The 24,385-nt window shown below is 40.2% G+C and overlaps 1 protein-coding gene across 1 annotated transcript; it reads left to right on the top strand.

The window, feature by feature from the left end:
* The first annotated feature begins 7,948 nt into the window (after positions 1 to 7,948).
* LOC106081935 (polycomb group protein Psc) lies at positions 7,949 to 18,076 on the top strand. The gene is made up of 4 exons (XM_059369413.1): positions 7,949 to 8,512; positions 12,330 to 12,420; positions 13,353 to 13,556; positions 13,702 to 18,076. The coding sequence occupies exons 1-4, from the start codon at positions 7,963 to 7,965 to the stop codon at positions 17,447 to 17,449; spliced, it is 4,593 nt and encodes a 1,530-aa protein (XP_059225396.1). The 5' UTR covers positions 7,949 to 7,962; the 3' UTR covers positions 17,450 to 18,076.
* The last annotated feature ends 6,309 nt before the right edge of the window (positions 18,077 to 24,385 follow it).

Here is a 24,385-nt window from a genome sequence, read left to right as displayed (position 1 = left end):
GAAAAATACGTCATTTAGAAAAATACGTCATTGACCTCAATACGTGAGGTCAAGAAGCTCAATTGAGAAATCCATCTATATAGAGGGTATATCTAAATATGATCCCGTCTGAATCATATTCGATGCGAATGTAGAGAGTATCACACCCTGCCTCGGTCTCTCTCTCTCTCTCACTCTCTACAATGCATTGATTAAAATTTCAGTGAAATTGGTTAAAAAATTTGCCTTTTATAAGCTCAAAACATTAAATCGGGAGATAGGTATTTATGACAGCTTTAACACTACATGATCCGATCTGAACCATTTTCAACTAAAGGGGGATCTTATATAAAACATTGTTGCAAATTCGAACATATTTGGGTACAAATATTCGTTTTAAGAACTGAAAATGGTAATTCAGGTGATCGGTTCTACAGAGGCTATATATAGACGTAGTTCGAAAACGGGCCACTTTCATCGAACTAAAACTGACTTTGGATGGGAATGTTGTCTACACCAAGTTTCAGCTAAATTTCTTAATTTTAAAGGCTCGAATTCTTAGTTTTAAATTGTTCGAATCATGGCGTTGAGAATCATAGAAGGACAAACTGGCTGCTGCGTCAAGGAATCCTCCAACGTAGTACAGATTTTTTTTTTGTCCATAGGATATACCGGATAATATTTTGATATATCTTCTTTATAAACCGACCTGCCAATTCAATTTCTGAAGAGCGCAGAAGAACCACTTTCCACCCGGCACTCAGATGCCGGCTACTGGAAAATCCAATTTTTTATGGCCCCTAAGGGCGGCATGCAAATGCAAATTTTGCCCATGAACATTCCACTAAGGAACAGGGGCAAACTTCTCACATATCAATGAGTGCAGTCCGATTCAAGTTTAAGCTCAATGATAAGGGCCTCCTTTTTAAAGCCGAGTCTGAACGGCGTGCCATAGTGCGACACCTATTTGGAGAGAAGTTTTACATGGCATAGTACCTCACATTGCATAGTACCTCACTAAGGGCGGCATCAAATAAAAAAATTTATTTTATTAAATTTTATGGCTACAATGCTCTTTTGATTTTCCTTTACCATTAAAAATAATTTTTTATTAAAAAATTTTTAAATTGGAGACATGGCCGCCCATGACGCTGAACGCCTGGGTTCGAATGGTGGCAGGAACATCGAAAAATTCTCAGCGATGGTTATCCCCTCCTTATGCTGGCGACACTTGTGTGGTACTTTGCCATGTAAATCTTCTAACCAAAAAAGGTATCGCTCTGCGGCATGCCTTTCGTACTCGGCTATAAAAAAGAGGTCCCTTATCAATTGAGCTGAACGCCTGGGTTTAAATCCTGACAGGAACATCAGACAAATTCTCAGCGATGGTTATCCCCTCCTTATGCTGGCGACACTTGTAAAAACTTCTCCCCATAGAGGTGTCGCTCTGCGGTATGCCGTTCGGACTCGGCTATAAAGAAGAAGGTCCCTTATCAATTGAGCTTAAAGACATGTCCGCCTATGACCCTAAACGCCTGGGTTCAAATCCTGACAGGAACATCAGAAAAATTCTCAGCGATGGTTATCCCCTCCTTATGCTTGCGACACTTGTGTGGTACTTTGCTATGTAAAAATTTCTCCCCAAAGAGATGTCGCTCTGCGGCACGCCGTTTGGAGGTCCCTTATCATTGAGCTTAAAATTGAATCGGACAGCAGTCATTGATTTGTGAGAAGTTCGTCTAAGTACCTTAATAAAATGTTCATGGGCAAAATTTGAATTTTTGTTTTTGCAATTTTTAAATTTTTCTACACTTTCTTAACTTAAAAGTTACCCACAAAATGTAATTTTTACTCGCAGCCAAGAAAAAACCGCTAAAAACTTTTTGCAAAACTTTGCCTCAAGCTAAGTAGAAAACTAAAAGCAGAGAAACATCAAACTGGAGACAAAGAATATGCTCAAGTTGATGTGGTTATGGCTGAAAGATTGACTCTTAGAGAGTATATTCATAGAAGTTTTGAACAATGTAAAAATAACTCCTCTCCTCGACAACTTTTTTAGATACATTGTACCTACGCCCTGTCCTAGAAAAAAATTCACCATGAATTCTGTCATTTTAGGGAGTGAAAAAAGCATATGAAAAAGTACTTCCACATATTGTCACCATGTATATGAGTGTTCCACTCATATTCCCCTTTTGTGGAAAAACTTTTGCATGCATGTAACAGACTACAAAGAAAACGGGGAATGAATAAAGTACAAAGATAGCATCAGAAGAACCAAAAACCAGACTGGAATAACTAGTAGCCATAGGTATATAATGTAAATAAGTATTTATGTAAGTGAAACATCATTTCTATGTATGCAGATATCTATTTTAGAGATTTAAAATGCGGTAGATACATAGCTACATTCATATGATTAAACCTCACCCCGAAATAAACCAACAACGGATGTTTCTCACTCTTTCGTCGATTTACAACATCACACGACAGTATCGACGAACAATAGTAGCTGGCATGCTTTTCTTATTATATTCCACATAATTGAAGACTAGACTTTACATGTATATACATATATACCGACAAATAAACAGACAGACCCAAATACTACAGACACACACTCCATCCAAAGATAGAAGCCTGAGTATATTTCCACAACTCAGCTGCTTTATATACCACACAAAAAATTATTCACCATATACTTGCCAGCACATACCTAACTACATAGAGCCACACCAAAAAAAATTTAGAAGAGCCATAAGAAGAGTGGAAAAACGACATAAAAACCAACTTCGCTTAGGTAGTTGGCGCAGGCAGCAAGGAGAGAGAGAGAGGCAAACAAACCACATACAGAGTAGGTACAGAGTTTTATGGCCTAACGTCAGCTACACAACGTAGCGACCTTTAGTATCAATTCAACAACCAACGATTGCAAACGGACGACGAATTGTGCAAAGAAACTGTGAGAGCGCTTCGCCGAAGGATAAACGCAACAATAACAACAAGGCAATATAAATTAACAAAAAATAACACAACTGGCGCCTTGTATAGCAAAATTCAATGGTTGAGTAAATGTGGCCTCACAGATACTTAACACCACCATCGTACAGGCAGAGAGTGAGCAGACTTTGAGTGAATTCCAAAGTTTGAGTGTTAACTACAAACTCATATGTGAGTGTATATAGCACGCAAAAAGAGAGAACCAAATGCCAGAGAGAAAAAGAGACAGCAGATAACGTTTCGTTGGTAAAAGAGTGAAAGTGATAGCTGTAGAGGGGTAGAAAAAAACATTCGGTTCTACTCATTAGGTAGTAGCTAAAGGCAAAGGCAGCAGCATATTTTTGAAGACTGCACTTAGAGTAGGTAGTCCCAGCCAGCCAAATACTCAGCAAGTATATAAGATGGATTATTTATATACATAGGCAGGCATACATATACGGCATATGCAAGCAGCAGTGCGTCGTAAACGACTCAATTTTAATTTTCGAAACATTTCAACGCGGAACGTTGTGTAGTAAAGGCGTGTGCGGATAACGTTAAAGAAAATTTTTAATAAAAGTGATTAATTACAAGGAAAGAATTAACAATTTAAAGAAAAAAAATACAACAATTATTGAATTAACTAAAACATCTATTAAAAAAATTACAATAAAAAGCGCTACACTTCAAGTTTTAAACATTTGAATTAAATTCTTCGTGTGTGAGCACTAGTGGTGGTGGATATAAGCCGCCTTGTACATAGTACGTGAAGTCTGCTGCTGGAAATATTACAAAAAATAAAACAGAGAGCTGAAAGTAATCACCATTGAAAACGGAATGCATGATAAATAAACAAGCAAGAAGTATGCAAGCCAATGCGCTGATGTGAATGTATTAGTGTGGCGAATGAATGTGGATAAGTTAAAAACGAAAAAAATTAAATGTGTACCGAAGTTAGAGCAGCAGCAGCAGCATACCAACAAAAAAGAGTGATAAGAGAAATTAAAAAATAAAGCGTGTATCTTAAAGCAAGCAACGCAAAAGAAGAAAACGAAAATAAAAATAAAAGAAACAAAGATAAAATAAAAACACGCAAAGCTCAGCACAAGATTGCTGTAATTAATGGTAGTGAAGATTAATTCATGTGAAAGTTTTTTAAACAAGAAAAATTAAAAAAAAACAACAATTTGGATTACCCCTTACACTTTTGGATTACCTACACATTACTTTTTTGGATTAGCAGTCTTTTAAAAATGGATTATTTGGATACTTTAAATACACATATGGATACAATTTTCAAATGCTAATGGTAAGTTTAAAAGTTTATAGTTTTAAACCTTTGTTTGCCTTGATCTTCTTTCTTTTCTAATTTTTTCTAAAAAAAAACTCTAAATTAGTTCTCCAATTTTTCTTTAATCTCTATTTCGTTTTCATTTTCCTTTACTTCCAACATACATAACACAACACACACACCCCAAACCCTCATACATACTCAAATACAAATTTATGAGCTGCATTGTTATTTCAGTAACGTACAAAATTGAAGAAAAAAGATTCCAGCTGTAGTTTATCTGTTACAGAAAACAAATTTCAAATAACCCAAAACGTAAAACAAACTCTCATCGTTTCGTTTTGTATGGCATGAAAATAAACATACATACATACATGATGTTGCCTTTGCTGTTCTCTCTGGGTTCTCTGTTATTCTCTTTTGCTCGCTTACAACTACAACCTTTGCCACCACTACCAATGCCACCACTGATGTTGAATTTCTATCCCATTTAAAGTGAAAAAAACACCACACAACCGTTCCATAAACACACAAATGTTGTCGGGGCCACATCGCGCTCTTTTTGAGTATTGTCAATGTGTTCGAAAAGAAAAAAGCGCCAAAATGTTAATACAGCACTTTTATTACTCATAAAGTAGAGATAGAAAGACAAAATAAAATATATAAAAGTTTTATTTCTAAAAACAGAGGAAAAAATACATAATAATAGTTAAGGAAACCTAATAAAGTGGTTGGGTGATTCCTTTGGTGCCCTCTGCAATGGTGTTTTGATTAATAAAATTACACACATTGGCTTTGTTTATGTGTGGATTATTTTGAAAAGTAATTTGAGGCTTAAGAGGCTCAAAAATGAGAGAATTATTTTATATGGGCGGTCATACATTTATGGACCCAAAAGGGGCGTGTAAGTTGTTTTTGTTAGAGGGCTTAAGAGTTTCTACCATACCATACGAAAAGTAGGGCAAGTGTTGAGAGTTCTGGTGTTTGAAATGGGAAATCGAAGGATGGATTTATGGGCCGTTTTAGCTGGGGTTTGAGAGATCATATACGCATTTCCTATATCAAATCGGATAGAAATCGGGTCATCTTATAACATAAGATGTCAAACCGTATTTGGCTAGGCATTAAATGGCTTAAATGTAGCTGTAGGAGGCCACCGAACCTAAAAGGTTTTCAATGCCCCATGATGTTAAACGCTTGGGTTCGAATTCTGGCAAGAGCATTAGAAAATTTTTCAGCTGTGGCTATCCCCTTCGAATACTGGCAACATTTGTGAGGTACTATGTCATGTAAAAACTTCTCTCCAAAGACGTGTCGCACTACGGCACGCCGTTCGGACTCGGCTATGAAAGGGAGGCCCCTTACATCGAGCATAAACTTGAATCGGACTGCACTCATTGATATGTGAGAAATTTGCCTCCGTCCCTTAATGGAATGTTCATGGGCAACTTGTCATTTGCAATGCACCTTACAATTCATTTTCAGCCACATTTGATAAAATTGCGACTGATTTCAAACATTTATGGCACGGAATTTGGAAATCGTAAAAACATGCATTCGTATACAGCAGATAATTAATATGTCTCCAAAAATGGATATCGGAATTTACCTATTACTTATGTTTGCCTGTTACGGACGGCCATTTAATAAATATGAAGGTTACTATACCAGATTATGGAGCGATACTCACATTCCAATGATTAGGAGTGTAACAAGTTTCAGACCTATTTGGGTCTTATTGGATAAAGGCTTATAACTCATCACGTAAAACATCAGTCAAATCTTGAAAAGCCTGTAAAGCCAAATCGGACCATATATAAAATCTATGAAGTTATTGGTAAATTGGGCCCTTTTAAGTTAATAGAAAAGGAACATGCCATCCGCTTGCTTGGGAAGCCAAATCAGTGCTATGCATAAAATATTGAGAATTTTGAGAATTATAGTAAATGAGGATGCAAAATTTAAACCACATTGAATAAAAAATTGTCCTTCAAATCGGCTAATCTATGTATTTGGGAGAAATATCTTAAGAAGGCCTCTCTTGGACAATTTATAATACCAATCTTGCTATGACTTTGAAAAGTATTTGTGCAATGTTAAGGCCGGATAGATTTTAAATAAGCGTGTTTTCAATGGGGCTCTCCGGATCCACTTAGAATGTCATGTCAGAGAAACAGAACACCCTACAGTCTTACCATATGTATATAAACATATTTGAGAAACACCTTTCGAGACATGCAAACAGAATGATGAGCTGAATGTAACTTTCATCATATGGAATGTTTTATCCAACCTATGCAATACCTTATATTCCGCATTATCGAATATCCGAATGTTTTATTTATTTAAAAAACTACCGAACTTTAATTTTTTTCAAATTGCTCAAAATTTTCCACTTCTTTACCATTGGTTGATGCTAAAAAGTGGTTTTTCACTGGATATCATTTTACTGTGAATGTCTTTTGGAGGGGAGAGCCAATGAGAAGCGTTTTAGTGTTCTCGTCAGGTCTTGAATTCAAGATTTATAGCGCAATAGGACAATAAGCTAACCTATGAGTGAACATTCAGTATCTTATTATTCCATTATCTTCGAAATGTGGTTAAGCTGACTTAGCTAAACTACACTTCAAACACTCCAAATTTACTGTACTCTCTTGCATCAGAAGTAGTATTGTAGCAGTACAATATCACTGTGTAGGTATGAGATAGGGGTTTCTTTGTCGTTGGCAGGGTAACTCAATTATTAGAGAGCATGGTTTTTTCCTAAAGAGCGATGTTCTGATATTCCCACTCCAGGATTCGAACCCATTCCATATCTTATTCAGCTCAAACACTCCAAGTACTGTCTTTGTCAGTTTCGAAAAAGCTTTTTTTATTTTCTCGTTCCGCTGGTTAGCTCTGTACTACATTCATATTTTGCTGTTTTATATAAATACTATAGCGTGCAAATCATTGTTAATAGCTTGTTATTATCTGTTATCGCATGATATCGATTGATACTTCTCAGTACAAGTTTGCATTGAAATTTCATGCAGAACATTTGACTTGCACTGAATAGAACTAAAATAAAACACCATGTCCTTCATATATTTTTGTTGACATTTTTACTCTCAACCAGTTATTGTCCGCATTTTTTTTATCTAAGGTCGGAATATTTTTCGTATTATCCTTCGTTAGCACTGTCACCGAGGACATTCGTCTCAAAAGGTTTTATAAAAGATTTTCAAAGCATATTTGAACCCATTAACCATGGTCATTTCCATACAATAATAACTTTGCAGCTTAAAAAAAAACCTCTACATTAGCCACACTTTTTCATACAAACCATAAGAAAAAACTCCCTAATCAGCATTTCACATGAAATACTATCCTAGTCCTTTCTCATTTAAACATTTATAAAGTCATGTGAAATACACTGAGACTACCTAGTGGGTCAGCAAACATTAATCTTTCAATACTTTATACCTACTAGCCTATCTATTTTCATTTTGTGTTTATTCAATATTTTATTTATAAAATTTTATTCCTAAATTTAACCAATTTCTTTAACCACACACTTACACACTCACATACAAAATTGCAGCCTAAAAATATCAAATTACTGGGCGAAAATTGATACCAGGACAAAAGAAGAACCGTGACACAAAATTATGTCCCCGGTACCGCTACCTGTGGCCAATTCAACAGCAACAACAACAGCAGCTAAATTAAATATGGCAAATTCTAACACATCCTACAGACAAATGGCACAAACGAATAACAACAACAACACCGGCAGCAGCAGCAGCGGCAGCAGTGGGACTGCAGTGGCTGCTACAGCCTCTTCATCAACAACTACAGTGACAAATAAATTAAAAACGGCTACAACTGCCAGCAGTGTTGGCCTTAGCCAAATAGCCGAACAAAAATCGCTAGCACACCCAGCCAAGGAGTCCTCTTCACCAACCTCAACCAACGATGGCCTAACAATCAGTGACACCAACAATGTGATAAGCACCTCACAGCAGTGCGATAGCAGCAGTGTCAGCACTACATCGAGTGACCATCATAGCTCCTCGGTTAAAAATGAATCTTGTGATACAGTGATAAAGACTGAATTGGAGTCCAGTGAAAGTGGCCCCACAGAGACTGCCAATGATCTGCAATTGTCCGCCATGAAACACCGACCCATACTGTTGAGCTCCATGAATGCGCACATTATATGTGGCCTGTGTTTTGGCTACTTGATAGATGCCACCACTATTGTGGAATGTTTGCATTCGTGTAAGTATTTTTTTTTTATTCTTTTTGTACCACCATCACCGTCACCTTGGCCTAAATTGTGCCAGTATTTATAGCAATCTGCAAGCATTTTGTTGGCATTCAAGCATTATGGATCTCACACTTACACACACACACATACAGTTACCCAGAGATTATTTCATTTGTATGTGCATTGATATCCATCCCTCCATCCTTGTATCCTTGAATTGAATGTGTAATTTGAAAAAGGGGAAATAAATCCTTGAATACTTTTCGAACCCTTGGGCGGAATGGAAACTTTAAGTCGTAGACAATTTCATGCAAATTTTATGCTTGAAGACACTGACTGCATTGGCAAGGGGTATAAGTAAGACGGATATGTCTGAGTAAAGCTAAGTGAAATGAAAAGAAATGTCTTGGTAGGAAAATGAAAAAAAAAAAAATTAAAGGTGTACATTATTCAAAACTCTAGGGCATAGTTTTTGAAACGGGGAAACATTTTGGACTTTTTCTTGAAACTGAGGCCCTAAGATTACTATCACATCATTTTTAAGGTAAAAATTTGAGTTATTTGTAATCGGTCCATGATAGGATCCAGATATGGCTGTCATATAAACCGATCTTAGGTTTTGACTTCGTGAGCCTCTAGAGGGCGCAATTCTTGTCCGATTTGACTGAAATTTTGCTCGTGGTGTTTTAGTGTCACTTTCAAAAACTGCGCTAAGTATGGTTTAATTCGGTCCATATTTTGATATAGCTGCCATATAAACCGATCTTGGGTCTTGACTTCTTGAGCCTCTAGAGGGCGCAATTATTGTCCGATTTGACTGAAATTTTGCACGTGATGTTTTGGCATCACTTCCAACAACTGCGCTAAATATGTCTCAAATCGGTCCATGTTTTGATATAGCTGTCATATAAACCGATCTTGGGTCTTGATTTCTTGAGCATCTAGAGGGCGCAATTATTGTCCGATTTCACTGAAATTTTGCACGTGATGTTTTAGTATCACTTTCAACAACCGCGCTAAATATGTCTCAAATCGGTTCATAATCTGGTATAGCTGTGATAGAAACCTATCTTGGATCTCGACTTCTTGAGCCTCTAGAGGGCGCAATTCTCGTCCGATGTGACTGAAATTTTGCTCGTGGTGTTTTGGTGTCATTTTCAAAAACTACGCTAAGTATGGTTTAATTCGGTCCATATTTTGGTATCTTTTTCAATAACTGTGTCAAATATAATTCAAATCGGATCATAATCTGGTATAGCTGTCATATAAACCGATCTTAGGTCTTGACTTCTTGGGCCTCTAGAGGGCGCAGTTCTCGTTCGATTTGGCTGAAATTTTGCATGAGGAGTTTTGTTATAAATACCAATAACTGTGCTAAGTATGACGCAAATCGGTAGATAACCTGATATAGCTGCTATATAAACCAATCTGGGATCTTGACTTCTTGAGCCTCTAGAGGGCGCAATTCTCATACGATTTGGATGAAATTTTGTACAACGGCTTCTCTCATGATCTTCAACATACGTGTCTAATATGGTTTGAATCGATCAATAGCTTGATACCGCTCCCATATAAAACTCCCGATTTTGTTTTTTGGGCCCCTATAAGGCGCAATTCTTATCCCAATGAACTGAAATATTACACAATAGTATATTCTTATTCAAAATTCTTGGTTTGCCTAAAGAGAGACACTGCGCATAGAACTCGACAAATGCGATCCATAGTGGTGGGAATATAAGATTCGGTCCGGCCGAACTTATATACCCCCCTCTTACTTTTGAAGTTGGTCTTACTGTTTTAAACTTTTGCAGGAACAAAAATTCTTATACAACATGTCCAGGATTAGATTTTAGAAATTTTGAAATTTCTAAAGACCATATTTCCCTTTTGATTGTTGAAGATACCTTATTAACAGGAATATTGATTTACATTTCTTTAAATTGCTTTTCGAAGCCAATTTTTTAATACAAATTGTTACGAAATTGTTTACGTGAGTTCCTTAGGCGAGTCGAAAGATCATTTTCTCCCTTTTGAGTTGTTAACAATCCAAGCATGTGTTCTAAGATTCTCTTAAATAGTAAAAGTACCATTTTCGCTCTTCTTAGCTCTTGAAAGTCCAATATTACTAATTACAGTCAAACTCGTTTAATTGAACACCAAGTCTAAAAAATCGGCTTATTTAAAAAAATCCCTTAAACGAATTAATTTTAAGGGATTTTGAACAAATTATTCTCCGCTTAATTGGTCACAAAAGGTCAATTCAAAGATATCAACTCCTCTTTATAATCAAGTCTTTGCGTTTCACACCATCTAGTCCTCATAATGCTGGTTTTACACCATCTATTCCTCATAACTTCCCTAATTCGAGATCTTTTAATTACAATGCCTTAAGCTTACTGAAGTTCTGCTAATGGTTCTAACTCTCAATTCAATAAACTTCGGTTAATTGAAACGTATTACACTTATCCGGACATAATTGAAAACATCGGATAATTGAAAAAAAAAATCTTGTATGTTGCTGTTTTCAATTAAGCGGATCCCACTGTATTCGGATAAAAAACAACTGTCCAATTAAACATCAAAAAGAGAAACTGATCTTTCGACTATTTTCAAACTGTATCGAAGGAACATTTGAGAACAATTTTTTAATTCTTAATTCTACAAATTTCGGTTAATTGACACGTATTTCACTTATCCGGACATAATTGAAAACATCGGATAATTGAAAAAAATTTCTTGTATGTTGTTGTTTTCAATTAAGCGAATTCTACTGTATTCGGATAAAAAACAACTGTCCAATTAAACATCAAAAAGTGAAACTGATCTTTCGACTATTTTCAAATTGTGTCGAAGGAACATTTGAGAACAATTTTTTAATTGTTAATTCTACAAATTTCGGTTAATTGACACGTATTTCACTTATCCGGACATAATTGAAAACATCGGATAATTGAAAAAAAAAATTCTTGTATGTTGCTGTTTTCAATTAAGCGGATTCGACTGTATTCGGATAAAAAACAACAGTCCAATTAAACATCAAAAAGGGAAACTGATCTTTCGACTATTTTCAAATTGTGTCGAAGGAACATTTGAGAACAATTTTTTGTATAAACATTCCTTAATTCCTACTTTTTTCTTTTATTGAGACTTTGGGATATTTTTCGCACTCTTTGTTCTTTATCACATTTTCTCTTTCTTTGAGTTGTTCTTGCCTCATTTGAATGCTGCCCTGAAAGGCTTTTCAGATTTTTAAATAGAAAAGTTTTTTGATATCCTCTATTGAGTCGAAGGACCATTTTTCTCCCTTCTGAACTATTGAAAGTCTAGAGTTCCTTTTTTATTCTTTAATCCGTTCATAGTCTTTTTGAATCTTTTTAAATTATTATAAATTATTTTTCGAAAATTTCCCTGAAATGTTTTCAGATTTTGTTTGAGGAGGTCGAAGTACCATTATTGCTATCTTCTATCAAACTTTGACCTAATCCCAGTCCAAAAGTTCTGTGTATACGACTTTTTCGGGACTATACAAATTCTGATACGTGTATGGTCCCTCATAGAAGGTTCATCTATAAAAAAGACATTACATCCTATTACGACAGGTCTTTCAAATCGTAATACCATCTTTCCATAAACGCATCCCTAGGACGTTTGTGTTAAAAACTTGAACACAATATTCAAACATTTTTTAAAGTTCCTATATACCTCAATCTCTCTTCTCCTCAGATCCATAGTTATTGAATGCTTTTAACAAATGTCAGCTTGTGGTCAATTGAATATCCCTTGGCCTGTAATAACCTCGTTCCCGTTTTATTTTTCCTTTGTTTACAGTTTGTCACAGTTGTTTGATCAAACATTTACGCACCGAACAATATTGTCCACGCTGTGAAATGATGATTAATACAGCAAAGCCAAATATTAAGTAAGTATCATCTTCAGCATGCAACATCTTATCGTACATCTCCAACTCCATGAGCCCGCTGCCACAAGACTTGGGAATTGAGACAAATGCCGACGGCAATTTTCCACGCAGTCTAGCCAGACATTTTGTCATATGAAAGCAAATGTCACGAATAATGATGACGATGGTGATGGGTGCTACTATTAAAGTTGTTGTCTTCGTAAATAGCATCGAAGAAATGACATTGGGGAAGCAATGCACAACAGAACAATTTTATGTGGTAAAACGCAGCCAACAACAACCACACTTGACAATATTCTGCTCCAGTGTTAAAAACACAGACCAGACACTCCGTAAGAGTGATAGTTTTTCTTCTTCGAAACGGCACTTTTGGTGTTGAGGAATGCAAACACCCTGTGTGAGTAATGAGGCTTATAATGAAAACATCTGCGTCAACATTTCATTGCACACCAACGTCAGTCATCACACTTTGGACTAACAAAACAAGCCAACAAGCTCTTACCACAGAGAGACTCCTCGGGAATAGTGGCTGTTTGGCAGACAAATGGACAGACAGACGCATGAAGAGCTCGTCCCATCCCGAATCTGGTTGAAAATGATGAGGGATGGATGGAGGGACGACAAATATTTCCAGCTTTGTTCATTTGTATTTAAACCTAAACCTACAGTGGATGTGGTTGTTGTTGTTGTTGTTACCCTTGACGACGATGTCGTGCTGTTACCTGTTCCTAAGAATTCCTTACGTCTTCAAGAGTCACTATTGCGATGGGCACGTCACAGTGTCGCAGCATTTCACTTTCGCATTAGTCTAAGTCCTTGGCAATAGTCTCTCCCCGGGGCACAACGGCAATGGAGGCAGCAAACCTTTTTGCGAGGATTAATTATTAAATCTTCCTTTTTGTTTTCTCTCTCCTCGCTCTTGTCCTTTTTAGGCCAGACACCACATTGCAGGCTATTGTTTATAAGCTTGTACCCGGTCTTTATGAAAAGGAATTGATGCGAAAGCGAGCCTTCTACAAGGATCGTCCCGAGGAAGCGGCCTTGGCCTCACCCGAGCAGAGAGGCGATGATACCGAGCACTTGATATTTAGTCCCTCGGATTATATGTCCATTTCTTTGGAATATGCAGACACAGAGTAAGTATGCCAATACGCAACTAAGGCAACTAGAAATTGCCTGCATTTAGCTGTAATTGCATAGACTGCCAATTATTTTGTTGTGGTGTGCCATACTAATTTGTCTTCTTCCCCTCTCTCTTTTCTCTTCGTTTCCTTCTCGCAGAGAGCTTACAAACTCCAATGCCGAGTATGCTGAGCTATTAAAACCCCGCTACCTTAAGTGTCCAGCCATGTGCACGGTGGCCCACTTAAAGAAGCTGGTCTATGGTAAATTCGAAATTAATGCCAATCGCTTCACCATAGACATCATGTACAAGGTCAAGACCATAATACTGCTCGACCATTACACTCTAATGGATGTGGCCTACATTTACACCTGGAAGCGAGATGCTCCCATGCGTTTTTACTTCCGCGTCAAGCAATCCCTCAAGCCAGCCATCAAGGTGAGGAAGCACATTGTACCTAAGGCCAAGAAGGAGTTGAGTCCCATAGAAGAAGAAGAAGAACCCCAGGCTATAAAAATGCTAGCCCAGCCCATGTGCATTGTACACGAACCCACGCCTTCCATTAAAGCACCTGCAGACACAAAAATATTGGAACCTGAAGAAATTAAACAGGAAAATGAGGCCGAAGTCTCCTCGACCACGGAAACACCGCCCATTCCCAGCACCGAGGAGCCTAAACAGTTTGAAATTGTCCAGCCCCAAAGTCCTTCGATTAGTTCACAAGAGAACGAGAAGCTCAAAATTACCATTGTCAATAAGGCAGCCAAAGAGAAGTCGCATCATAATGACTCAAAGGGCTCTGCTAAACCCCCAAAGGAGAAGCGTGAGTCGCATAAGACCTCACCCTCCACGTGTGTACCCAAAGATGAGCGCAAGGTGGAGAATATCAAACTGAAAATTGATCTCTCCAAGCAGAACAGTGTAACAATAATCAACATGTCCGACCCTCAACGCAAGGAAATCGTCAAGCCCGTTAGGCCTGAAAAAGAGTGGAAGGTTACCAAGTCCAAAAAGGAAAAGGACAGCAGCCCTAAGTCGTCGCCCAAGTCATCGCCTCATAGTGATCGCAAGAGCAAGACGCCCAGTCCCTTGACAGTGCCTCCTCTTACCATAAAGGCGGAACGCATAAGCCCTTTGGCCAAACTGAGTTCTCCGGCGACACCTACTTCCTCCACCTCACCCGAGGCTCCGGAAGAAGATCAAAAGTCGCAATTCCTAAAATCGTTTGCTCTTACGCCCATAAAAAATGCCAAAACTGATAAGCAGGACCCTCTGGGCCTTCTTTCCAAAGATGTAACCTTGTCTGTGGTGCCGAAAACATCCACTAAAGATCAGTCCTCGTCCTCATCGTCGTCCTCGAAACGCAAGAACAAAGAACCCCTCAAGGCTGTCATCAAGAAACCCAAATTGTCACCTCCTTTGGCCACAGAGGATTTCAAAATTAAGTTGCCTCTCATACCCAATAGCACCTCTAAGCATGCCCCAGCGCCTGCCACTGTCTCCTCAGGCGCCAACAATGACACTAAGAAGTCCCTGATGCCTCCACCAGCTCCTTTGGCTGCAATGAAACCCCCTTCCTCACTGATAAAGAAACCTGGCAAACTGCAGCAGTCCAAGGTTTCTGCCGCTCCTCCTGGCTCTCTGACACCCCATCCAATGCACAACAATGTGCAGTTGGCGGCGCCTGGTAGTCGCACCCCCATTGCTAAGAGATATCAACCAATTTTGCCAAAGGCGGCCCGACCCAATCCTTTTGCCAACATTCCCAGCGATGTTAACAAGATCCTGAAAGACGCTGGCACCGAGATTAAGACCATACCAAATGAGCCGGTTTCAAGCAAGGTGTATGGACCCAAAAGTGAGGCAACCAATAATGCCCTCATGGGTCCACCTACCATGGCAGCGCCACCCACCAAGATTCCCAGCAGTTCTGCGTCCAGTAACCGCAACAATGGCACTTCATCCAAGTCGAACTCCAACAAGAACAACAGCTACCTAAATTTGGCTCTGTTCAATGCTTCCAAGTCCAAGGGTAATGAGGTTCCTCCTGGCTGTCGAACACCCATGTATACGCCCAATTCACCCATCTACTCGCCGAGTTCGCCGCAATATGTGCCCAATTACAATATACCCACCATGCCCACTTACAAATATACTCCGAAGCCTTCCAACTCGAACAACTCGTACCTGCAAAGTGTTTTGGGCTCCAATAACCAGATGTCCAGCCTGTTTCCCAGCCCCCCGGTGAAGAAGGACAATAGCGCCAATGCAAATAATAACAACAACAACAACAACGCTTCCAATACTTCCTCCAATCGTCCAGAACACCAAGCACCAGCTAAGCGTGTGTATCCATTTGCTCGCAGTCCCAGCCCAAGCGAAGATCCTCCAGAGAAACAGCTGAAGGTCAAGTCCTTGCTCAACTCATGCAACATAAACATTCCCTCTTCGCTCTCCATAACAATCACCCGAGAAGATGGCGAATCCTCGGCTAACGGCTCCGTGCATCAGAAGCACAAAAGTCCGGTGAACAATTACATAGAGATTTTGAAACTTCCCGATCAGACCCCCGACAGCAGTGAGAATAACAAACGCTCCTCACCTCCAGCAGCCAGTTCATTGTTTCCCAATCCACCGGTGAAGCGTATGGCCACCCCCCCACTGAATGTCAACAAACCAGCAGCCAGCAACGTCAATCAAGCAGGCAGCATGCAAAAGCTTCCTACTACCACATCAAATCAAACACCACCTAACCCAGTTGGCAATGCCAAGACCACAACAAACCAACTGTCATCCACAAATCTGAATATGATGAACGTCAAGGGCAATGGCATGAATAAACCGCTGACCAACAACAGCAAACCTCCAACTACCAACAAATCACCGGTGGCAGCAGCTGGTGGCCCCGAAAAGAAGGCAACTCCAAGTCCGGAGAAAAGACTGAATACCAGCCCATCTGAACAAAAGTCGCCCAAATCGCCAAATGGTGATGGAACTGGCAGCAAAAAATTCCGCCACATCTTGCCTCGCCAGATACCGGGCCCCATGCCCGAAATCAATGTGCCCAACAAGCAGAATGGCAATGTCATAGGCACCTACGCGGCCCCCAATGGAGTCAACGTCAAGATACATTCCAACAAGAAAGTGCAGCCCAGCAAAAAGTCGCCGGCTGCACAACAATTGGCGCCCACACACCATCAGCCCCAGCAACCAGGTGTTGCTGGAGGCAATTTGAAGCAGCCTCCTCAACAGTCACCCACAGGCAAATCCCAAGCGCAGATTAAGCCGCCAACGAAATCTCCCCAAGGAGGCAGCAGAGCTGGCAAAACAAATGCCACTCAGGCGGCAGTAGCAGCAGCTGCGGCTGCCGCAGCGGTGGCAGCGAATGCCGCCAGCAAACTGAATACCCCCCCAAGCAGCATACCAACGCTGCCACCTGTCATGCCACATCCCATGCAAGGCATGTTGCCACCCCACTTGGGAGCAGCTGCTGCGGCGGCCAATCAAAATGAGCTGAGCAAATTCATCAAGGAGAATTTGTTACGCGCCCAAGTGCAGGCGGCCGTGGCAAATCAACCCAACATTTTTTACCCCTATGCCGCCAATGCGGCTGCTGCCGCCCAATTGAGCCAATTCAACCCGGCCATGTACAACTACCAGCAGGCCTACATCATGGACCAGTTGTCCCGCATGCAGAGAGCCGGCAATGATGCCTTCAACGAGTACATGCAAAAGCTAAAGAACAGCATGGAAATGCAAAAGACTGCGGCAGAGGGCAGCAAGGCTGGCGAAACGAAGCCTCTGCAGAAACCTGCCACTAGTCCCAAGTCCTTGGCCCACAGTCCCTCATCCTCGGTGAGCACGAATATGCATGCCAAGGAGCCTCTTGTAACCAAGACCAAGTAAATTGAAGCTATAGATTTGGAGTCTGCCCCAAACAGGAATCAAATTCCTGGACAGTTCCAAGTACATGAAGAAAATCTGTTTGTTTCCTTAACTTTATAAGTACTCCATAAGTGTTATTTATTTGACTCAGTTTTCATTTTATTTTCGTTTTTTCTCATCACCCTGCCATCCAAAAGTCATTCACCCCTCATGCTCATGAAACGACTTGTTTTTTGTTGCTTTCCCCTGTTTTGGTTGCCAAGGAAACTGGCCTCGTTTATCCCTCTAGAATCTAAGATGACCGACCCTATGTTTTTTAGCATTTTTATTATGAGCTAATTTAAGACAGAGTCGATGTAGTTGCTTAACTTTAATCCCTTTATTCAGTGTCGTTTGTGTTAGAAAATACTTAAAAAAAAAAAACAAAAACAAAACTCAAAGTATTATTGTATTGTAAATATATGTAAGAATCGATTAAATGAAACGATGGGCTTCACACCCATCACTGTATTAAAACCATGTACAAATTGTAAAAACTTCGAATAATTTAAATTATAAACATCTCTATTGTATTGTGTACATTTTTTTTTTTGTTTTAAGCAGAAACTGAAAAGTTAAATAAAAACCCAACACACATTTTTACCAGAATCCGATGAATTTTTATTCAATTCCATCTTTGGATTTTCCCTCTTGCCCTCATCTCAGCTGCCTAAGGTAATCTTGACAAAAATCCTTCAAAATATCTTTTTCTGAGAGGGTCATACACGCACACACACACACACATCGCCATGCATACTACAGACATTCGTACGAGGGGAGGACAACTATGACGATGACAATGACGCTCAAAAGATGATTAAATTTCTGATGATTTATGTGCGTGCGTGCGTGTGTGAAAGCTGACTCTGGCTGGCACATATGCGACAAATGTTGCCCATAACGCAATGAAATGAGGAAAAATGTATCGTCTTTCAACGATGACATGGCACAGTGTAACGAAACTGGTAAAATAAGTGCAACAACTTTCTACGAAACATGGTTTGGAATTTCAATGGGAAGAGAAGGAAATCGTTCGATAAAAAGTTCACTAGAAGCTAATTAGCCCACGAGAATTCCGAGAGGATAGTGAACTTGGCAATGTTTTCCAGTATAAAATAGCTTTTTAATGATAAGGTTCGCTCAAATGGCGTCCCATTGAACGATCAACACTTTTTAAGATTGACTGACGAACTACCTATGCGAACATTACTTTAAATAGGCGTAGGAGGAGCAAAGGTAATGTCTTATTTCCAATTTCAATGAGTTCCGTGGGTAAACACCCTCAATACATAAAGTAGGGAGTTCGATGGCAGCATATGTCTACCATGCTTGGTGCCCAAATCGGAAGGGATATTACTACACTCAGAAAAATGCTTATCGTAAATACGAGTTGATTTCATAATTCACGTTAGTTCATGATCTTTACTCAAGTTTAATTAAGAATTCGTAAGAGGTTAGAAAATTAGGTTAGGTTGAAAAGAGGGTGCAGATATTAACCCGCCCCATGGTCATCTGGACATACACCTAAGCCAGTAATCGGCTTGTTGTGCGCTCTAAAAACTATAAAGTAACCTCTAAAAAGAAAATTTTAAGTTAGGAATTCCGTGCTACTTACAAAATCCTTAATTGTTTTCAATACCACTCCCCTAAGTTAGTTCATATCTGGTATTGTGTCTCCCCCTAAGTGCCGGTATCTCTTAGACGTGAAAGCCTGGCAACGTCAAAGGAAATGCTCCCACGTCTCATCATCTTCCCCGCATGCCCTACACATGCTATCACTAACCGCACCAATTCTATTGGGTTGTCCAAAAAGTAATTGCGGATTTTTCATATAGTCGGCGTTGACAAATTTTTTCTCAGCTTGTGACTCTGTAATTGCATTCTTTCTTCTGTCAGTTATCAGCTGTTCTTTTAAAAAATCCGCAATTACTTTTTGGGCAACCCAATACATAAGTGAGCTAGTAGTCCTATGTGTCCCGTTATGATACCAATAGCTATACTGACCTCCTTCTTGCTTGCTTTCAGTAATCCCCCCAATAGGATTTTCGCTGTTCCACAATGTTGCATGCGCATTAGTCGCCCACTTGGTCTGCGTTGACCCGAAAGGCTTCGGGTTAACCAAGTTTATTGACGGCAGTCCTCTGGCCTTCACCGCCAAATCGTCTGCCCTTTCATTTCCCCTTACTCCGTTATGGTCCGGCATCCAAACGATGCGGATTTTGCCATCCTCAGAGAAGGCGTTAATCTCCTTCTTACACTGCAAGACTGTTCGTGTCCTTATCGTCCTGATTGTTATTGGCCTTATGGCAATTTTACTGTCGGTAAAGATGTTCACACTCGACGTACTCGCGTTAGCACCACACCACTTCGCGGATCGCCCGGATCTCCGCCTGCAGGACCGTAGTATGGACAGGCAGTCTAAAACAGATCTTAGTTCCTGGGTTCTCAAAGTAAACCCCCAAGCCCACTCTGTCCTCTAGCTTTGATCCATCCGTGTAACATGATCTTCGAGATGGCAATACTAGGGTTCCGTCAATCCAAGACTGTGCCGATGGCAGCAGTGCCTCGCATTCGACTACAAAGTTCATCTCAGGTATCCAATCCGAAACCTCTTCCCTTCCTTCCAGGTTTCCTATCGCCCCCTCGATTATACGGCTATGGTATAAGCGGTACCCATCCTTTACCCATTCTCCCATCGCCTTAAGTCTCATAGCCGCAGTGGCTGCCTCATACTTAACCTGTATGTCAATGGGTAGGATATGTAGAATAGTCTCCAGTGCCCTAGTGGGCGTGGTCTCCATCTCTCCTCCTATGCCAAGACAACATGTTCTCTGAACCTGTTGTATGGTCCTTATGTTGCACTTTTTCTCCATAGCAGTCCACCAAACTACTGAGGCGTAAGTAAGTATTGGTCTAATCACACTGCTGTAGAGCCAGTGAACTATCCTCGGGTTCAGGTCCCATTTCGAGCCTACGGCCCGTCTACATAGTGCCCAACATCTGTGAGCCTTCTCAGTACGCTCCTGAATGTGACGCTTCCAATTCAGTTTCCTGTCCAAGATCACACCTAAGGTTTTGACCTTGTCAGATATCGAAATCGTCTTATTGAGGAAACCTGGTGCGTTAAATTGGCCCACCTTCGTCTTCCTCGTGTACAGGCATATTTCAATCTTCTCTGGATTAACATTGAGACCTCTGGGTCTAGCCCAGTCATATGCCATATGCCAAACCTTTTCGGCCCTTTTGCATAGATCGTTCGGATCCTTACCCCTTAGAAGTATTATAACATCGTCTGCGTACAGACGGGTTCAAATCCCTCCTCAGTCAGCATCCGTAATAGGTCATTTATGGTGGTCACCCATAGGAGTGGCGATTAAATGCCCCCCTGTGGCTTGCCCTGTGCCACTTTCTCCCTTATATTTATGCCATGGGACACACAATGTATCCTTCCTTAGCATATGGTTTATCCAGTCTTTAAGGACCGGGTCCACCCGGTACTGTTCTAAGGATTGGATCAGCGTGTCGCTCAGCACATAGTTAAAAGCCCCCTCGATGTCAATGCATGCCGGCAGTGTGTACTTTTTGGCATCAAAAGATTCTTCTATTTTATGCAGGGCTGTCTCCACTGATCTTCCCTTGACATAGGCATGCTGTTTGTATTTGAGCGGTTCGCTGGATGTCATACTCTTTATCATGGTGTCCACAAAACGTTCCATGGTTTTGGATCTGTAAGGCTTATGGGTCTGTAGGTCTTTGATGATGCATAACTTGCCTTACCGGGCTTGGGTATAAACACCACCCTTGCCTCCTGCCAGGCTTTCGGAGTATATGAAATTCCTAGGCACGCTGTGAAAATTTTGGCCAGACGAGGCGCCAGATAGTCTGCCTCTTTCTGCAGTAACGCCGGAAATATTCCATCAGGTCTGGGTGACTTAACTGGTTTGATCTCCTCAAGGATTCCTTCACCATAAATTACGTATTATAAACCTTCGATTAACGTCATTATTCCAAGATCCCGGTGTCTCCGTGAGTCCCTTCGAATCCTTCGGAAAATTTGTTTTCATTAAAACCCTTAACACGTCTTTCGTTGTCTCTGCTCTCACTCCCATGTCGTCTACTAAAGTTTCAGTTTGAACATGGGTTTTTTGTCCGAAGAGGACAACTATCTTCGAAGGATCCCACCAGTGCAGTCGCAATCCTGTTGACATTTTCGTCAATCTCTTCTATGCTTGGACAATCTAAATTATCTTGCCCAAGTCTTCTTCTGAGTAGCCTTCCGAATTTTGTCCAGTTGGTTTTCAACTTATTCCGGAAGCTTATCGGATTCGGCGCTGACCGTGCTATTCTGAACCTAATGTAGCGATGGTCAGAGAAAGAGTGTTCCAAGGAGACCCTTCAATCCTGAACCTCATCGATCAGATTTTCCGAACATAAAAAACTTTCTTATAGCCCTAAAAAAATTACCCTATATATACTTAAGGGGTCTTAGACCACTATCTCGACTTTTTACAAACGGAATGACAAAATTTGTATAACCCCATCCTATGTTGAAAGGTATAAAAACCGTACTCACTAATGTGAGAGAAGAATCCCCTTAATGTGCGCGGACAAATTTGCAAATTGTGTACCGTGTACCTAGGTAACGGTGACAAAATTTACAGCCCACAACTGTAACAAAATCTTGCTTGCAATTCGCAACACTGTGTGGCAGCCACGAAACAAGCGGACAAAACAAAACCGGCGAACATTAGGTATAGCGACAAACAAACGAAAACAACAACAACAATGACGTTGCCAATGAAATGAAAACCCCGCGCTTACGCACACGAAAAAAAAATAAACGAAATTCCTTAACCGGAAATAACAAAACAACAACAACCACCAAGGCAACATCAAAAGAGAAAAGAACGCAGACTGCGACTGCAGCAGTGGCACGAAATAACCTTTTGGGCATAAAGCAGCATCCATGCCATCCATCCAACGTAAAGAAAACCGAATACAAATTCGACCCAAAAATTCGTTTATCTCAACCATCGACAATAATCGCAAGCAACATCCAAGGCATGGGAAGCATTGGGTGGTGGTTGGGTCATGTTGTTGTTTTTCTGATTCGTTGTTTCCTTGGATGGTTCTTGGGTTGGCATTCATTCATGTTGGTTGCTTTATAAGCCTTGGGTGGCAGCAGTAGGTCTGGTGGTGGTGGTGTGTGTGTCTCTTACCCAACGTTGGATTCACACATACATACACTTAACGCTCAGTGCTCTGCACTCATATTTAATTTGACACCCATTTGGGTGCATGTAGCTGTGGAATCAATGCTGCTTACAGCGCCCATTTTCCTCACATTGAAGTAATCTCCTATGTTCAACAATTCAGTGCCGTCTCCATAGCTTCTCCTCTGCTGGTGGCAGCTCTCTTCTTTTTATCCCCCCCAATTTGTTTTCAGTTTGCCTTCGTTTACGAATGCGCCGACCAAAAGAAAGAAGAAAACAAAAATAGAAAGAAAACGAAAAGTTCTGACAAAAACACAAACTTGCTATGTTTGCCGCCTGCTGACTGCCGTCGCCTTAAACCCTGCTCCCCGATTTGTTTGGTCGTTTCACTTTACGCTCTGTCGGTTGGTCGGTCGGTGTGCATTTTCTAGAGTTTCGTTGTTGTTTTTCGTTCGTACCTATTCCCATTCAAAGTTTTACTCGGTCTGATTGCAGACCCAAAAAGAAAAATGTAGTACATAAAGCATGTACATACGTACATCCAACCTCAGGCATACGTATCTACATAGGTATGTAGAGAGGTTGTATGTCGTGAGTTTGTATGTAACCGAGAGTATCTGTACATTGTACTTGTGTAAATGGCAATGTTCACGGATGAACTGTATGAACAGTGAAAGATATTCAGCAGAGTTGCCAGCATGTATAATTTATGAAGTTGATATGAAATAATCTATTGCGAAAGGAAGTTTCCCTACATTAAGCGGAGGTCATTTGTTTGTCGGTTTGTTTGTTTGTTCCGTATAGACTCAAAAATGGCTGAACCGATTACCATAAAATTTTCACAGATTGTGTAGGTTGGTCTGGAAGGAAGCATAGGCTATATAATTTTTTGATATCGGGAGGGGGCGGACCCTCCCCCTTAACCCAAAAGTACTACCCAAAAATAAAAGTGGACCCATTGGGACAATATAGGATTCAAATGAAAGGAATTCAAGAGTTGAGTACGAATTTCATAATAAATGTAGGGTCCAAGTATCTGGGGGGCCGCCCCAGCCCCAAAACCCCTTCAAATAGGTTTATTTGACGATCATAACAATATGGGACTCAAATGAAAGGTATTCGGGAATGGATTACGAATATGGCCAGGAAGAAGAAATATTTGTTGATATCGGAAGGGGGCGGACCCTCCCCGTTACCCCAAAAATACCACATAAAATCACAAGTGGACCGATAAAGACAATATGGATATCAAATGAAAGGTATTAAAGAGTAGAATACGAATATGGTATTAAGAATTGGATCTAATATACCCAGAAAGTCGCCCTAAATCCAAAATTTCTAATTTCTAAAAACAGGCGAATTGGTCTTCTATATCAATATAGGGCTTAAATGAAAGGTATTCGGAAGTAGATTACGAATCTGGCATACAACATCAGTTCGAAAAACTCCCCAAATGGGCATATGACCCATCATTACTATATGGGACTCGGTTTGTTTGTTTGTTTCGTAGAATAAAAAAAAGGAAACATAGGTTTTATAATTCTTAGATATCGGATGGTGGCTGATCCTCCCCTTTACACCAAAAACGCCACCCAAATCCAAAAGTGGACTGATGGGCACAATATGTGTATCCAATGAAAGGTATTGGAGACTGGAAAATGAAAATCATATTAAATTTTGGGTCCAAGTACCTACCGGGCCATCC

The sequence above is a fragment of the Stomoxys calcitrans genome, chromosome 5, assembly GCF_963082655.1.
Source record: "Stomoxys calcitrans chromosome 5, idStoCalc2.1, whole genome shotgun sequence".
In the NCBI taxonomy this organism is placed as follows: Eukaryota; Metazoa; Arthropoda; class Insecta; order Diptera; family Muscidae; genus Stomoxys; species Stomoxys calcitrans.
This window is presented reverse-complemented; position numbering and strand designations above follow the sequence as displayed.

What these genes read in the sequence shown, in the direction of transcription:
- LOC106081935 (XM_059369413.1), top strand. Translation starts at nt 7,963, where the DNA reads ATGGCAAATTCTAACACATCCTACAGACAAATGGCACAAACGAATAAC. An exon ending in TGTGGAATGTTTGCATTCGT is followed by an intron (nt 8,513 to 12,329) that starts GTAAGTATTTTT and finishes CTTTGTTTACAG; the next exon opens with TTTGTCACAGTTGTTTGATC. An exon ending in TTGGAATATGCAGACACAGA is followed by an intron (nt 13,557 to 13,701) that starts GTAAGTATGCCA and finishes TCCTTCTCGCAG; the next exon opens with AGAGCTTACAAACTCCAATG.